A 16,253-nucleotide genomic window follows, 5' to 3' on the forward strand; every position below is an offset into this window, starting at 1 on the left:
TCGTGTGTTTTAAATGAAGAGCAGTTTATTTTACTTATCTCGTCTCTCCTTTATGTTTTTAATTTTCAAAGATTTGTATGTATGTACAAAACTGTAGAAATTCGTGATAAGAATTATGGCGGAATATGTATATACAATGCAAGTGTATGTTCAAAGCTATCAATCTGAATCGATTTCGTCCGCCTTCCTTTTCCTCTTGATCTTTCCGCTCTTCTTTCCCTTCATAATTTCCATTCGCCTCTTCTTCGATACTTTTTTCTTTTGTTGCCAGGCGATTTTCCTCTTGGCTGCTCTTTCCGGATCGACCACAGCCTGAAATTAATTTTTTTTTCCCAAGTTATCTCACAAATACATTCAATAATTGAGTCTAATTAAAACTGCATGTAAAAATCACTTTCAACGTACCAGTTTGGAAATTTCTTGTTTTCTTCGGGCTTTTCTGACATCCAAATTCTGGGTTGCCTTATTTAGAAGTCCTGTGTATTCGTCGAGAGGAAGATTTTTTTTAATTATCCGCAGGACTTCCTTTGCCACCGTTTTCAGGGTATCTTCACCCGATCTAAACTCCCTCACAAGAGGAAGCATGAAATCAGGCAGGTACTGCTTGACGTTATCCATACCCAACTTTCCAATCACGCCAGCTATCCATTTGAAAACAGCGATTCTCTACAAAAAAAATTTTTAAACAGATGTTTAGAGTTGGTTACTTGATTCAATTGAAAATTTTAGTCATTTTTTTTTGTTACGAGTACTGAGCTTACAATAGTCGTAGATTTAGGATGCCTGGCCAACTCGCGATTGATGTACTCCTTCATTTTCTTTACTAACCAGGTCAGAGACACGTCCTTCTTTTCATCCGCATCCACTCCATTTGATTCAACATTTTTATCATGTTTTACATCCTTATGATTCACAGTTTTACCTTTCAAAAGTTTCGCAATGAAAACTAAATGACTGACGATCAGATCGTTTAGATTATCGATGATTCGTCGTTCGTAATGCTCGAATTCTGTTTCTGGTAGAAGCAACTGTCGAAAATCTTCGATCAAAGTACGCAGCTTATCGTTTGGATCGACGTACAGAAAATCGTCGTCGGGATCGCAATCTTGGGAATTATTCAACAAATGAATGACTTTGTTTTCATCGGCTGTAACGAAAACGTAGCCAAAGAATCGGGTAGCCCGCACTCGAACCCACAAATGAGGATGTCTCAAAAAGTGTTGGCAGAATTCTGTAAAATATTGTAAATCATTGTAATCGAACATTATTACAGATAAATATATTTCAGTTCAAAGATATACCTGCATAATTGTTCATGTATTCTTTATATTTCGGATCGGTCACGAATTTTGGACACTTTGTACATATATCGACTAACAATTCTAAAACTTGTATGAGATGGTGATCTTTAGATCTTTCATCGAAATTGTTGTTGACTTCGTTCTGAGTTCTAACGAAACGACCGGGCCCATCATTGGGGCAAAACTGCTTTGAAATGAGGGGTAAGACCTTTTCCAGTCTCGATTCAAATTTGTCCTCTTCTGCCGCCAGAAACAGTCCGCAGACTTCAGCTGCCAATTCTCTTTTAGTAATCTTTGGTAAAAATAAAAATAATATTATTAAAAAAAATAGTCTTGAAATCCAAAGAGACGTTTCAATTGAAACAAACCTTTTCCTCGGCAAACCATGACAAAACTTTGCTAAATAGATGTTCACGCTGGTTGTGTTCGAGTCGTTCTAGCAACTCTATGATCAAATTGGCACATTCTTCCCTGCATTTTGGATCTTCATCTTCGATAAGCCGAGCGCAAACTTTTTCAAAAATATCATCCACGACTTTCTCAAGTTTTGACTGAAAAGTAAAATATTCATTTTACTCGACTTTACGCTCCATTGAAAGGATTTTGCGTGAAACTTACCATTGTAAAAGTCGAGACAATTTTGTACAGTACAGTCAACACGCTAAGACGTCCAATTTGCACCTCATATTTCAACTGAGTCAACATGAAGGTGATGTTCTTATTGAATTTTTTCCCCAATTCATAGTTCTTCAAGTACATAAACAAAACAGTCTGCGACTGCTGACGAACGCTTTCGATTTCCGAGGTGACCATCATCTCCCTGACCTTTTCCATGGATTGATGTATCTCGGGAGCGTTTCTCTTGTGCTTGATTATGGCTTTCAACATGCTGAAAGCGTGCTTTTCGCCGCAGATCATGTCTCGCTCGATGTACACCAGCAAAATCTTGAGCTGCTCGGTCGTTATGTGATAAACACGAAGGCCCTCGATGATGGACATTGTCTTATAGACAGTTGTCTTCAGTTCCAAGTTTTCACCCTTGGCCAGACCAACGCCGCCGTATTTGTGGAGAATCGTAACGATTTGCGCGCTTATCTCCGCTATTAACTTTCGGACCATGGGAAGATCGATGAGCACGACCCACCTTAAGCATCTGATGGCTTGTACCCCAAGCTGTAAAAAAAAAAAAAAATTACCTTTATAGTTCGTTTAACTTGTCATGATTGCGCTTGGGGGAGTAATTTACCTTGACTTGTTGAAGTTTCAAACAATCATTGAGTAATGAGACAAAATTATTCAAAGTTGGCTTGACTTCTTCACCGAAAGACTGGCTTCGCTTTAATATTATATGGAAGAGCATCAAGCCAAACTCGACCATGATGTGAATGTTGGTGTTTTTCGATATTTTAGAATTTTCTTGTAGAGAAGCTCTTTTAGGAGTGGGTGGCAGTATAAAACAATCCTTGCGAGTGGGTGGGGCTCTCTTCTTTTCTTCCTTCACCTTCAAAAGCTCCTTTTTCTTGTTTTCAGGCAAAAGTTGAGGAACGTACTCGGCGCACAAGCCTTGCAAAAAGTTCAACATTTGACCGGTTTGTATGAATTTATTGTCAGACAAGCCCAAGCCGAACATTCGCAAAGATTCCGCGACCTTCCTCACACTTTTGTGCGAATGCGTGCGCAGCAGAACTTCCTTCTGCGGCTCCATGACATCGGCTATGCACTCCTCATCAAGGCGCTGTCCCAATATATTAAAAATAGCGTAACTTTTGGTCGACTTGGCCTCGAACACTTTTTTCACAACCCCGACGACTTCTTTTTCCTCGGCTGACGGCCCAAACAAGTCCATCTTGCATATGTGCAAAATACTCTTTAGGTTCGAGCGCACGTGCCGAGGCTCGATGACAGACTTTATATGCTCGAGTATCGCGTGCAGGGTGTAAGCGAGCACGTGAACTTGGAAGCCTCGGGTCAGCATGGTCTTCATTTCGTTGATGAGATGGTGAAGGTGCTGCGGCCCAAGCGTCATCATGATGTTCTTCAGGTTCTCCCGGGTCTCCTTGCGCACGGAATCGAGATGGGATTTCAAGAAGATGCACACTTTCATGAATATCCTAAAACATTGTTGACGGATAAGAAAAAAAAAAAATAATAATAATAATAAATAAGCAAGAAAACAAAAACTACCCAAAGTACGGTTCTTACCCTCTCAAGTTCGAGTTCATCAGGCCCTCTGGCAATTTTTGCAGTAGCTTCACCATGGGCAAAGCAATGGGCACGCGCATAAGGTCTTCCTCCTCGCGCTCGATGCTGATTTTCTTGGTGGTGGCCTTGTGCGAGCCCTCGTGTTTCGCCTTGACAGCCAAGCACCGGTGCAACGCGGGCAGTAGGCCCTGTTTGATGCTGTTGACGAGATTCCTGGCCATGGAGCGCGACAGCACGGTGTCCCTCTCCATCACTGGCACATCCTTCTTCGCTGGCTCCTCCTCTGCTGTCGCGTCATCTGGACCAGCTTCCTCGATCGTCTGCAGGGCCTCGTCCAACTGCTCTTCGATGCCCACACCCGGTTCTACGAGCTCTGGATCTGCTTTATCGTCCTCCTCGCTAGGCCCAGCTTTATCAACCACCTCTTCTACGCCAACTTTTGTGACTACCGATTTCGTGAGGACTTTCGAATCCTCTTTCTCATCATCCTCCTTGTACTTGGACAAATCGTAATGGAAGTTGTCCAAAATCGCGATGATTATTTTGATTATTTGCTTCTGATAGTCGAGAGAGTGCTTCAGCTTGGCCAGGTAGTACTTGAGTATGACTTCGTACTGCTTCCAGGGCAGCAGTCTGCATATGACGCCGACCGTCTGAATAGCGACGTGGATTATGGTGTGAGCTCCCACGTACCTATCCTCGCACAGGAAGGAAGAAGCCAGAGGCAGGATGAACTGAGTCAAGACTCTCGTATCGGGAGGCTTGGCCAGTGTCTTGGCGTGAGCGCAGAATACCCAGAGAGCTTTGCCCCTTCGCTGCTTCTGCATGTGCCTTATATTTTCGAAGAAATCGACCTCGGGATCTTGTTTGTTCGTCAATGGATGTAGGTCCCGGAAAACGGGGTGCACCTCGGGACACTCCATGGCCATGTGGCGCAGGAGGTCGATCGATTGGTGCCGCACGTCCGTGACTCGACTCCTGATGCCGCGGCGCACCGTGCTTAGGATCGTTTCGTCGATCAGGTACTTGCGATCGACCGCGGAGCTTCGGTACTTCTTCGCCAGGTAGACGGCTGTGGATTTAATACACTCGCCCGACCTGTCGGTCAAAGCCAGGTCTTTTTCGTGCTGCAGGAAGAAATACGAGTTCAGGATTATGGCCACTCCCAACTCTAGCGTTATCTCGTCCTTTTCGATCAGCTGGTTTATCTTCTCGAAAGCGGCCAGTCTTCTGTCAAAGTCCGGTCTCTCGACGTGACCCTTTTCAAAGGCATTGAGCTCCTTCAGCAACTGCTGGCTAGTTTTCATAAACTCGGAGCCCTTCGACAACTTCTGCAAAAGTGTCATCAGCATTAATCTAGCAGGCGCATGGGTAATCAGCCCGAGCAGCTGCAAGCTCGGCCTCAGATGCTTCTTTGGGTCCTCAACGTGAGCTACGAGATTCGTCACGGTCGTCAGGAGGCTCGTGACGATTTCTTCGGAGCTGGTGGCCTGTTTCTTCAAAATCGGCAGTGTGAGACTCAACAGCGTGTCGCAAATCTTGGGCTCGGTCGTGAACTCAGATACGCGCGAGAGGATCGTCATCTCGGCGCGATTGACCCTTCCGCGTTTGTCCTTGCTCAGCTTTCGTTGCAGGTAGAGCAGGATGTCGGTGACGTGGGGCACTAACAGTGCCGAGCCGTAGTTCACCAGATCGTCCGTTGCGATTTCCAATTTGTTCGTTACCACGGGCAGCAGGGATTTCGGCTTCTGTACCTCATCCTCGTCGACCTCCATCTTGTTTGGCTCTTCTTTTTCAAAGTCCTGCAAGGTGAGCATCTTCTCGAACATGTCGACGATCGTGCGGAGCACCGATTCCTTTGTCTTGGGGTTCAACAGTAGTTTGACGACAAAGACCAGGGGCGTGTTGTTGTCCCTGTCGAGCTTGGCGAAGAGCGGATAGTAACGCGGGTTATGACTCCAGACTGACATCATTTTGAGCAGTGGAGTCGGACTGTACACGCCTTCGTTGAGCAATTTATTCAGCCAGGGAAAAACGGCCACCTCGAATAGCGCATCGATCTCGTTGCTCGACCAGTCGTAGTTTTCAAAGTGCTCGAAGAACCTCGCTAATACCTTGATACAGCTCTTGCACGCCTCGCGGATGGAAGACAGGTAGACCTGGTGGATGTTGGCGCTCTGTCTCAAGATACCGGTGATCTGGGCTAATACGCACATCAGTATGGCAAAGAGGTAGGGCAACAGCTTCGAGGTCATTTTTCCACCAAATTGCTCGATAATGACGGCCAACAGATTCACGGCGCTCTGTAGACGTTTTGGCGGGATGACGTTCTCCAGATTAACACTGCCCAAAACTTTCTGAACCATTTTCCGAATGTCAACCTCGGCCTGTTTTTGTTCGTCGACATTCAAAATCGGCAGATAGTCCTGGAATGGCTTGAAAGCCATCTGCACGAACGTCATCATCTCCGTCTCCTTGACGCCGGCCAAGAAACTCAGGATGATTTTCCTTCTGGTGTGACCACCGCCCTTGCCACCGGTCCTCATTCCAACCCTCTGGGTCATTTTGGCATGCAGGATCCTCATCAGCACTGGCATCAGGCCAGCGCGGTGCTCTTCCAGCACAACAGAGCTATCCTCCGCAGAGATGTAGAAGCGAGCCAGCTCGTTCTTCATGTTCTTCTCGTCGACGATGGCGTTGAGCTGAGCGCGGTAAGGCAGCAAGTAATTGTACTTGTAGGTATATAGGCAACCGAGCGCTGCTTTCTGGATCTCGGAATTTTTCGAGGAAAGCAAGTCCAGGTAAATTTGTACCACCTCGGACTCGCGGTAAAGCGACAAGGGGTTGGTGAACTTGCCAAAGACCTTTAGCATGGCTAGCAGGAACTTTATGCGCTCGGTTCTGCTTAATTGCTGCCTCAATTCTTCCTCTCTGTCAGTAGGTGTTGTCTCGTCTTTTTCGACTTCTTCTTCGTCCTCTTTTTCGGCATCTTTTTTGTCGTTTTCTTCGTTTTCCTCCTCGTCTCCTTTTGCATCCTCCGTAGCATCTGCGGATGATAAATATTTTTTTTAGTCAAGGTAAGTACACCATTGCATTGGTTTTTAAAATAATGGTCAAACCTTACCAAGATCGATCATGACTTCCTGCTGCTCTCCCGGCTTTCTTTTCTTGATATTGCAAGACCAAGCGATCTCGGAGTTGGACCTGAAAAAGTTTCCCTGGACGAAATCAATGAACAATCCAACGTAATCGCGATTCTTCGTCTCGCAGTACTGGCCCATTATGCCCATGCACTTCCAAATCAGGAGCTTGTAGTTGTGGCGATCGATTTTTTCGTTCAGAGAAAACAACCGATCTGCCAACTTCTTCAGCACCTCGCATTCAAGACCCGGCGCCTCGATCGTAATTATCTCACTGTCCGCCGTCTTGAGTTTATCCATAAAAACTTCCCAGAAGCTCTCGCACTCTTTGACAGCGTAGCTGGTTATGAGGTGGCACACTTTATCCCAAAGCAGGGAAAAGTTGACGTAGAGGTTGCCAAAGAGATAGTGAAGCGGTACGTCATAGTAGCGCGTATCGAGGCCTCCTTTCATGACCTGCTGTAACTCGAGCGCCTGCAGATGCAGCGAACGATCTCGGTACTTGTGAACCGTCGCTGGCTCGCACTCGGACAAGTACGGCAGCTCGAGAACGCCTCTGGATTTCGGATCCGTGGGATCTTTGGGACATACTGTTTCGGAGAACAGTGAGAATATGTGCGAGACTGTGCGGCGAATCAGCGGACTCGGAGAGCCCAGTTTCCGGGCGAGTGATGCGTGAAGCTGGTCGAAGATGTTTTCGTTGATGTAGTCCTCGGCGTGCGTTGAATTTTGCAGGTAGCTGAGGACGAGATCCAAGACGTTAAGCATGGAAACGTCGTTGTCGTGCAGAACGACAGTCGACAAGAGATCAAAATCGGCGAAGAATTCCATTGTCAGGGCGTGCAAGTCGTCGGGTTTGGTCATGTGAATTAGGCACTCCGCAAATAGAAGGAAAGCAAAGTTTATCCTCTGCTGGTCCTCGTTTTTTGTTACCACGTGCTTGGACAGCGCTACAACGTTTTCAATCACCTTTGGACGGAGCTCGTCGTGTAGAAGTCTCAAGTGCGGCAAGACTATCAGCACCCTCAAAGCGCTCTCCGTGATCCTGCCTTCTTTGAACGAGTCCAAGTTTTCCGTCAAAAATTTTACGTTCTCCAGACCTTTGATGCTCAGGCTGTACAAGTTCCATTTGTCCAAGTTTTCACCACTGAGAGAGGGCGGAGATTTGGTTTCTATTATTTTGACAAAAAGGCCAAGCGATTTTTCACCAAGTACTGCAAAGCTGCTCAGTTTCAGTATATGCGGCAGTACCAAAGTTTCAAAGGATGAATGGTCAATCAGCTTTTCTGTGATTTTAAATAGTAAATCTTGATTGTCGATGGAAAATAATTTGAAAATAAGGAAACTCGAAGTTTCTTGTAACAATTGAACATTGTATCCAAGAAGAGTGGCAACACTGGCATTTGCGATTTCTCCCAAAAGTTCAACGTTTTGCCGATACTTGTCGATGAGTCCGGTCAATCTTTTCGCCCAAGAGACAGGATCCTGCAGCATTTGGCCCCCTTTGTGATTGAGGACGTTTTGAATCAACCTTAGAGGAACAATCAAATGCTCTTCCGGAAATTGTTCCAGAACTTTGTGAACGACGGTCCACAGCACCTCGCAATTTTTGTAATGTATTTCTTTGATGATACATTCGAATATTACTGACAGCACATCAAACAAAAGTTCCTGATTAATCTCTGGATCTTGAATGGCGTTAAAATAAAGGTCAAGCATAGGTTCGGCACATGAGTGAAATTGTCCTGGGACACCAGCCAGCACGTGAAACATCAACTTTCCACAGCCAACGATTCCATCTTGTTTTTCATTGAGGTGGTTTAATACTAGCTTGAAAAATGCTGGCTTATTTTTTACCTTTCTGACAACAAAGGCAAAACTTTCAGCAGCAAAATTATTCACGTAATCCGGCTGTCTGTCGGTCAACAGTGGCAGAAGTAAGGTAAAAATTTTATCACTATTTTTTATCATATAACGCCACAGGAATTTAAACAAATAGGCTAAACAGTGAAGGGTATGCTCCAGCTGCTCGGCATCTTTAATCTGAAGCAAATCGATGATTGTTTCCAAAAATATTGGAAAGTATGAATAAAATTCTAGTTGTAAATCTTTAGCCACAGCAATGATTAGACTGAAATGAAATAAAAAATTTAAATAGGGATCATTTTTAACGATTTTTCTAACTTAATATATGTATGTTCAAAAAACTTACTCAAAAACAGTTTGGAGACATAACGGATCCTTCAACTTTAAATATTTTAACAATACATCGATTACATGCTGCTTTTGGTTGAGCAATTGAGGTAGTGTAACTATGTCTTTTATTTCTTTTCGCAAATTAACATAGTTTCCTGACAGATTGAGAAAGTTCCACTTCTGAACGCATTGAAAAAAGTATGTTTCTGTTTCTTCCGAGACTTCCTCATTGCGATGAGAAACTTTGTGGAAAACATCGACATCGATGTCATTTATTCTTTGAGAAAACGGCTTAAACTGAAATTGTAATTTGAGAGCAATTATTATTATAAACTATGATGTGAAAAAAACCTCAAAGATCGATTGCAAATGCATTCAACTCTAACGTAAATAAATTAAAAAAAACATGAATAATCATAAAATCTTACCTTAAAAGTATTTGAATCTTTATGCCTAGTCGGTTTATTCTTCATTTCGAAAAGCGTGAGTTTTTCACCTTTAAAATAATACTTTATTCACAATCAAATTAATATTAATTAATAGTTGTAAATCTCGTCGAACATCGCTGTTTGTCGACACAACTGAGACAAAACATGCATGTAGCAGAAGAAGCACGTGGAGCCGTCATGAGGCGAAAATCATGATAGGTTAGGTACAAAATAACACTACTCAGCTCAATAGACCTCTTAAACTCACAATAATAAAAAGTTCAACCTAAGACGGATTAAGAACTATAATATTGTAAAGAACGACTAAAATACGAAATATTAATTAGTTCGCAAAATCATTAAAAAGTAATAGAGTTAAGAAATTCAATTTCAACAAAACAGAAATCAGCTCATCAGCTGTTTTGGTTTCTCGCTGATGCACGTAGTTCTTGTAAGCAGGGTAATTTCGTATAAATACGTTTTCCCGCGTGTAGACACAATGCATATATGTTTTACACGTATACGGTGTATGACGCATGGTAGTACGAGAGATTTATTTGTTAATCATCGGTAATTAAAAAACATTGCTCGTGCATTTTGTGTTCGGGTGTAGTTAAGTGCAAAGGTTTTTTTTGTGTGTCGCAAAAATAGTCATCGGATCGAGAAAAAATGGCAACCTTCGACCTGAACGCTATTAGCAACTCATTGAGCGAGGCTAGCAAGACCAAGGGCACCGGCGTTTCCTTTGCTGGGAAGTCGTTGAAACTCAACACAGGGAAAGATGGTAAGTGTGTCCACCCAAAGTTTTGTGGATTTTACATTTCATAATGATATCAGATAATTGTAATTGAAACGATAAATTCCTCTAACCTTGTTGTATGACTAATTTCTTGTGTTGATATTATGTACTTCATTTTCAATAATTTTTACATACGTCTATTTTTGTTGTCACGCAGCTGATGAAGTTGCAGAGGCTATTGAAAAATGCAAAAAAATGGAATATCTGGATCTCGAGGGAAATACACTTGGTCCTGATGCAGCCAAGCGCATATCAGAGGCCATTGAAAAAAATGGATCCTCCTTGAAAAGAGCATTGTGGAAGGATATGTTCACTGGTCGCATGAAAGACGAAATTCCAGTTGCCCTGGAGCATTTTGGCAGAGGACTCTGCTTAGCCAAGACACACTTGGTTGAGCTTGACTTGAGTGACAATGCCTTTGGGCCCATTGGTGTTAAAGGCTTGGCTGCTCTGTTGAGTTCTAGCCCTTGTTTCACGCTGCAAGAGCTAAGATTGAACAACAATGGACTTGGTATAACTGGTGGAAAAATGCTTGCCAAAGCTCTAATAGATTGCCACAGTAACAGCCTCAAGGAAACCTCTAAGCCCTTGGCTCTTAAAATATTTGTAGCTGGGAGAAACAGGCTTGAAAACGAAGGAGCTACAGCTTTGGCCAAAGTATTTGAAAAATTGAGTAGTCTGGAGGAAGTTGTGATGCCCCAAAATGGTATCTATCACGTTGGTGTGACTGCCCTGGCTAATGGTCTGTCATCGAATTCAAATCTTAGAATTTTGAATCTCAACGACAATACTGTTGGACCAAAAGGAGCTCTAGCACTGGCTCAAATTTTGTGTAATTTTTCTAATCTAGAGAGGCTTAATCTTGGTGACTGTCTTTTAAAAACCAGAGGAGCCCTGGCACTGGCCGAAGCCATAGGGATCGAAGGCAATCATCCTTTACTCACAGAAGTTAATCTCAGCTATAATGAAATTAGATGTCGAGCTGCCTCTACAATTGCCGACGCAATGATTGACAAATCTATGCTGGAATCCTTAATCTTGGACGGAAATGCTTTTGGGGAAGAAGGAAGGAATATATTAGTTGATTGTCTAACGCTTAGTGGCAAGTTAGATTGTTTAGGTTCCTTAGATGAGGACGACGATGATGATGATGAAGAGACTGATGAAGACGACGAAGAAGAAGAGGAGGAGGAGGAGGAAGAAGAAGAAGATGAAAATAATGAAACACAGAGCAGTTTTAACGCACTTAATCTGAGCGTAAATAAAACAGAGAAACCAGCGCTAAAAATTGTCACTATCAATGACTTCTTAAAATCGCCTACAGGAGAAAACTTTCTTCTTCTTCAAGGTGACAAAACACAAATGTTCACTGAGCTTATGAGAGTAAGATTGAATTATACTTTCTGTTAAAGTATTTGTCAAAAGCATTTTGTTGTAACTAAAATAAAATTTTATTTTTAGACTATAGCTAAACTTGAAACTGAAGATCCCACAAATGAGGTAATGAAAATCGTAATGAAAGTATCAGCACTTTGCGGAAGTAGTTACATAGACATTCGCGTTCCTGCTGAGCAAGTGACCGATCGCCTATATGCAGAATTATTCACAAATGCCGTAAAGAGTAATCAAATTTCATTACTGAATAACTCGCTACTAGTCGCTCTTGGTCTCATTAAGGTATGTCTAAAATTGAATTTCAATTTTATCTTGAGCAATGAGGAAAAAAAAATTAATTGCTTACAGGCTGAAGACAAAGTAGCTTCGAAAATTGAGTGGAATTTAGAGGGATGCTTTAAGGCATTAGAAAAAGTATGTCAAAGGGACTACTTTCTTCCCGCAACAAGGGAAACTTTGAAACTTTTTATTACCAATCCAATGAAATTTAGTAGATCAAAAGTAGTTGATCAGTTCGAAGAAGCAAAAGACTCGCTCAAGTCGGCACTTGAACGGACACAAAGTACGTAACAATCAAGCCTGATTTAATTTATATATATATATATGTGTATAATAATCAAATTAAAAACAAAAAGTTTGAAAATGTCTGTATAGCTATTGTATTTAAAACTTGAAAAATGAATATGATTGCGTAAATCCACTTCTTACATGAGTCTTAGATAATTTATTTATTTGCAACCAATTTTGTGAAGAAAAAAAAAATATTTATATTTATACAATAAATGATTTTTCAAATAAGGTTTATTTACTATAAAAAAAAAAAAAAAAAAAAACAGAAAACAAAGATTATACAACATTCACCCGTGTAAAAAACTTGACAATTTTTCCATCACTTTATCACTTCTATAGACAGCTCCAAATGTATTGTCAATATAAAACGTCAATTGCTCGACATAAATTCAAATGTGTAAGTAGCGTTAATCACACACCATGATCAACTGCACACCACTTCCGTTGTTTTTTGATTCTGGCATTTATCGTCAGATGAACATTAAATAATATATCCACACACCTTGATAAATATACATATTGTTTAAATGCACACAGTGCACATGTTTTGAAAAAAAAATCATAACTTTTTTTTCACATGTACATTAATTTTATAAACGTCGTTTTACTGAAGAATTGCCTTGATCGCTTCAAGGCACTTATTTGTAGACAATACTTTTCTTGTGATAAAACGACGTCAGAGTTAAAATTATTTCCGCAAAAACTCACAGCCGCACGATATTATTCACTCATTAATGGAACTTGTTCTATTTTTCTTTTATTGAAGACATTGGATCCCATCCTGAATGAAAAAGTTCAGATGCCAGTGGATTACAGTGTTGTGAATTTTGATTTTCCATGTACATAGTAGCCTAAAAAATAAAAATTGCATTAAATCTGTCCATACAACGTATATCTTAAAATTATCGTACCAAGAATAGCACTAGCTGTTGTTTTGTTCTTGAATCACAGTCTGATGCTAGATTTGATGGATACTTTACACTCGAGTTGTTATCTAAGATATCTGAAGCTATTAAATTTGTACAGTGATTTTGATCCACTCCAACCTCATCCATGATTAGGCCTTTGCAAAAAAAATTTTTTTTTAATTTTACCAATTAGTATTGATTGTTTGGTTTAAATAAACTTTATTATGTCAATGAGCATACGTTTTTCGTGGAACGTCGGAGCGGCAAGGAAATTCGACAAGACAATGTACGAATCTGGTGAATCAACAAATAAATAAGGGTAGCGTCTGGCTAGTAATTTCTCCAACAACTTGTTGCCCCGATTTCCAGACAAGCTGTTTTCTGGCACACAAATCATTTCATCGTCGCTTCTTCTTACAATTAAAACGCGACCGTCATACCTGAAAGAATGAGAAGATTTCGTTATATTGAGTAAAATTAAAATAAAAAATTTATTGGTACCTGTTTATTTGTGCGGCAACATTTAAATTAAAGTGATTCCTAATGACGCTACGGACTAAAGGTTCTATCGAAACGGGCATTCTGGAAACTGCTAGCGGTAGAATATCATCAAACGTTGCATCTAAAAGCTAAGTTTTTTTTTCAAGTAAATGGAAGATGTGCATATACACATTGAAAAAATTCATGTGAATTTAATAATGAACAGTATCTAAAAATAATAATTACCACACTGTGAACTGATGGATAGTTCATTGCAGCCCAAGAAGCAGTATATCCCCCGATACTCCAACCATTTAAAATTATTTTATTTTCAGCAAATCCAAGCTTATGTATTGCGAACTTCATGACGCAATCTATTGCATTTTCTTCTTGTTCAGGATATGGAGCACCCTTGAAAAAATTGCAAATAAATGAAATTGAATTGAAGAAACTAGTTTTGAAAAAATTTCATTTAGCAAAAGTACTCACTGTACTACCTCCAAAACCTGGGTGGTTCCATCCTAGTACAGAATAGCCCTTATTCATTGGAGTACTTATGATTCCTACTTCATAAAATCCACAGTTGCCTTCGCATGTTATAACAAGTATTGATCCATTGGAAGTTCTAAAAAAATGTTATTTTATACACAATTCTATCAAGATATCAAGTTATCCATGCAATAAAATAATTTTTACTTGTGACGTCGATCAAGAAAAATCGCATCAATCTCATTATTATCGGATGTAAACAGCTTAAATCTTTCTGCTCCAATTTTCACCAGATCGATTCTACCTCGTAAAAGCATTCCCCCTGAAAATTTAGGAATTTTTAAAAATATTTCGTTACCTATTATTAAAAAAAAAAACTCATTCAAACTGAGAAAAACTAACGCATTGCCCAGTTTATGATAGAAGCACTTCCTGGATATATCAATTTTAGAGCTAAAGTGTGAGCAATAGTGTATGATAACATTTTACAGGGAACAGCAAATATTGAATCTTTTCTTCTCAGACTAGTTCTATTGCTTGAGTCTAATACTTGCAGTGTCACTTTATCTCTGCTTCTATGGAAGAAAAATTAAAAATATAAATTTTAACGCAAGTTTAATGATTATATAATTATAATTTAAATGAAAATTATACTTTTCTATAGAAGAAACATCGAAATCAATGGGCCAAGCCCAAAACTCAAAATCATATTTTCCAAGCTCCTGCTTGGTCTCATAAGTGTAGTGAGACTTGGCATCATCCAATACTTTCATGAACTTCAAATAAGTTGGATTCTTTGATCTCGAATATCCCCTAGCCACCAAAGAAGTAACCAGTATAATGCCTGCCCCTGTCATAAATTGTGATATTGTGAAAGCATCTGCTAAAGGTGATCCTCTCCTGAATAAAGCTATCACGATCAATGGAATCGCATAAATTGACAAAGACCATGCTGCTGCAAACTGCAATAAAAATATTTTTAATTTAATTCCTCAAGATTTCATAGATTACTTGCAGAATTATAAAATACATTTGTCTTGATCGCTAAAATTGTATCTAATCATTTTAAAAGGAGATAAATACTTTGCAATTAGAAATTTGCTCTATAATAAAAATATCTGTTAAGTATCAGCTGTGATCTTCAAACAAAAAAAAGAAATATTCAAAAAATGTCTATTCATTATATTCTTTAGTACGACCAGGCACTGTCATTATTGAATATTCATAATTCAAATCATAATGCCAGAGCACACACACACACACACGCCATGACACTAGAATGAAATTGTCTGATCTGATATATTATGTGAAGTTGAAGTATTAAATTGATTTGATATTTTATTCAAGCTCATAATTAATATTACGTAGTAAAACAAGTACAAATTATTTGTATACTTAATCAAGACACAAGTTTTACACTATCAAGAAGAGGCATAAACATGCTAAATAAAACATATTGATAAAAAAGATCCTTACCGAGATGACAACTTGGTCTCCCCATCGCTCTAAACCCTTGGCCTCGTATGGTTTCTGAAAGTAAATATTGAGAAAAAATGCATTGATTAAATAAATAATGTCTCCAGCACATAAGCGAAATTAACTAGTTTTGGAAGGATTGAACGAGTCCACAGGAAAAGCCTGTCCGCAATATTTTTACTACGTGGCTCCGCTCTTGGTAAATCAAAGGAGACAGAGGAATGAAATTTCTGAAAGTTATACCCACGTCGATGAGACGCCCTACCCATGAAACTTCATAAAACTTGTAGAGTCGTGGACTAAAAGCGCACTGCCACAGAGTGCGGATGAGCGACATGTCACTCCGGCGTTAGATATTTATTTGCTTAATTTTTATAAATCCGAGGCTCGATTTCCAATTCACTGTTTTCAGATTTAGTCGATGCACTTGAAATTTACGTGAGGCTAACACATCAGCCTCTTTATGCCGGAGATTTAAATAAATATTTTGATTTTGATTTTGATGCAGACGGTGCAGCAGAAAAACAAACGCTGCACTGCACACATCAGCTCTGCACACTGCGCAATGACGACTGACGACGAACTTAAGAGTAAAATATATATATATGTATAGCTCACCCCATCTCATGAGTACTAGCACAATTGAAATATTTTCGTTTAAAGTAACGTTTAAAATTCTAAACTGTGCTAGTCTTCAGAGGAAGTATCATCCTGTGCGTGCGCACATCAGCGAGTGAGTTATAAATGAGTTAGTAAATTTAAAAACTTATCCAGCAGAAAATATTTTATACAAACATTTATCAAAGTCGACAAGATTATTTTCTGCTACGACGGACTTATAAAAAATCAGTTTGCAATTTATAATAGCT

At 40.1% G+C, this 16,253-nt stretch overlaps 3 protein-coding genes across 5 annotated transcripts; 1 reads left to right on the forward strand and 2 right to left on the reverse strand.

Annotated features, from left to right (window-relative positions):
• Positions 1-30: 30 nt before the first annotated feature.
• LOC106647117 (small subunit processome component 20 homolog) lies at positions 31-9,425 on the reverse strand. The gene is made up of 11 exons (XM_014363371.2): positions 9,268-9,425; positions 8,856-9,136; positions 6,628-8,774; positions 3,504-6,549; positions 2,548-3,412; positions 1,920-2,474; positions 1,670-1,852; positions 1,302-1,593; positions 762-1,231; positions 406-666; positions 31-312 (listed from the first exon to the last, which is right to left on the reverse strand). Exons 1-11 carry the CDS (start codon positions 9,310-9,312, stop codon positions 160-162), a joined length of 8,298 nt encoding a protein of 2,765 aa, XP_014218857.2. The 5' UTR covers positions 9,313-9,425; the 3' UTR covers positions 31-159.
• A 333-nt stretch (positions 9,426-9,758) lies between these two features.
• RanGAP (Ran GTPase activating protein) lies at positions 9,759-12,263 on the forward strand. Its single transcript, XM_014363401.2, has 4 exons — positions 9,759-10,051; positions 10,224-11,449; positions 11,528-11,743; positions 11,810-12,263. Exons 1-4 carry the CDS (start codon positions 9,937-9,939, stop codon positions 12,029-12,031), a joined length of 1,779 nt encoding a protein of 592 aa, XP_014218887.2. The 5' UTR covers positions 9,759-9,936; the 3' UTR covers positions 12,032-12,263.
• LOC106647137 (phosphatidylserine lipase ABHD16A) lies at positions 12,077-15,929 on the reverse strand. 3 transcript variants are annotated; one of them, XM_089598349.1, is made up of 11 exons: positions 15,650-15,929; positions 15,385-15,438; positions 14,563-14,870; positions 14,311-14,483; positions 14,116-14,230; positions 13,909-14,044; positions 13,666-13,830; positions 13,441-13,568; positions 13,180-13,379; positions 12,943-13,094; positions 12,079-12,882 (listed from the first exon to the last, which is right to left on the reverse strand). In XM_089598349.1, exons 1-11 carry the CDS (start codon positions 15,719-15,721, stop codon positions 12,778-12,780), a joined length of 1,608 nt encoding a protein of 535 aa, XP_089454475.1. In that variant the 5' UTR covers positions 15,722-15,929; the 3' UTR covers positions 12,079-12,777. The 3 variants fall into 3 exon arrangements, with proteins under 3 accessions (XP_089454474.1, XP_089454475.1, XP_014218888.2); XM_014363402.2 differs by having other exon boundaries at positions 15,632-15,929; XM_089598348.1 differs by lacking the exon at positions 15,385-15,438 and having other exon boundaries at positions 12,077-12,882; positions 14,563-14,863; positions 15,538-15,929.
• Between the last annotated feature and the right edge of the window lie 324 nt (positions 15,930-16,253).

This window comes from Copidosoma floridanum, unplaced genomic scaffold (assembly GCF_036245765.1).
Source record: "Copidosoma floridanum isolate Cflo_tuat_1 unplaced genomic scaffold, Cflo_Japanese_pri ptg000006l, whole genome shotgun sequence".
Lineage (NCBI taxonomy): Eukaryota > Metazoa > Arthropoda > Insecta > Hymenoptera > Encyrtidae > Copidosoma > Copidosoma floridanum.

What these genes read in the sequence shown, in the direction of transcription:
- RanGAP (XM_014363401.2), top strand. Translation starts at nt 9,937, where the DNA reads ATGGCAACCTTCGACCTGAACGCTATTAGCAACTCATTGAGCGAGGCT. An exon ending in ACTCAACACAGGGAAAGATG is followed by an intron (nt 10,052 to 10,223) that starts GTAAGTGTGTCC and finishes GTTGTCACGCAG; the next exon opens with CTGATGAAGTTGCAGAGGCT. An exon ending in TCGCTCTTGGTCTCATTAAG is followed by an intron (nt 11,744 to 11,809) that starts GTATGTCTAAAA and finishes AATTGCTTACAG; the next exon opens with GCTGAAGACAAAGTAGCTTC.
- LOC106647117 (XM_014363371.2), bottom strand. Translation starts at nt 9,312, where the DNA reads ATGAAGAATAAACCGACTAGGCATAAAGATTCAAATACTTTTAAG. An exon ending in AAGATTCAAATACTTTTAAG is followed by an intron (nt 9,137 to 9,267) that starts GTAAGATTTTAT and finishes TTACAATTTCAG; the next exon opens with TTTAAGCCGTTTTCTCAAAG. An exon ending in ATGAACTCGAACTTGAGAGG is followed by an intron (nt 3,413 to 3,503) that starts GTAAGAACCGTA and finishes ACAATGTTTTAG; the next exon opens with GATATTCATGAAAGTGTGCA.
- LOC106647137 (XM_089598348.1), bottom strand. Translation starts at nt 15,721, where the DNA reads ATGTCGCTCATCCGCACTCTGTGGCAGTGCGCTTTTAGTCCACGACTC. An exon ending in TATCATAAACTGGGCAATGC is followed by an intron (nt 14,231 to 14,310) that starts GTTAGTTTTTCT and finishes CTAAATTTTCAG; the next exon opens with GGGGAATGCTTTTACGAGGT. An exon ending in CAGGTTTTGGAGGTAGTACA is followed by an intron (nt 13,831 to 13,908) that starts GTGAGTACTTTT and finishes AATTTTTTCAAG; the next exon opens with GGTGCTCCATATCCTGAACA.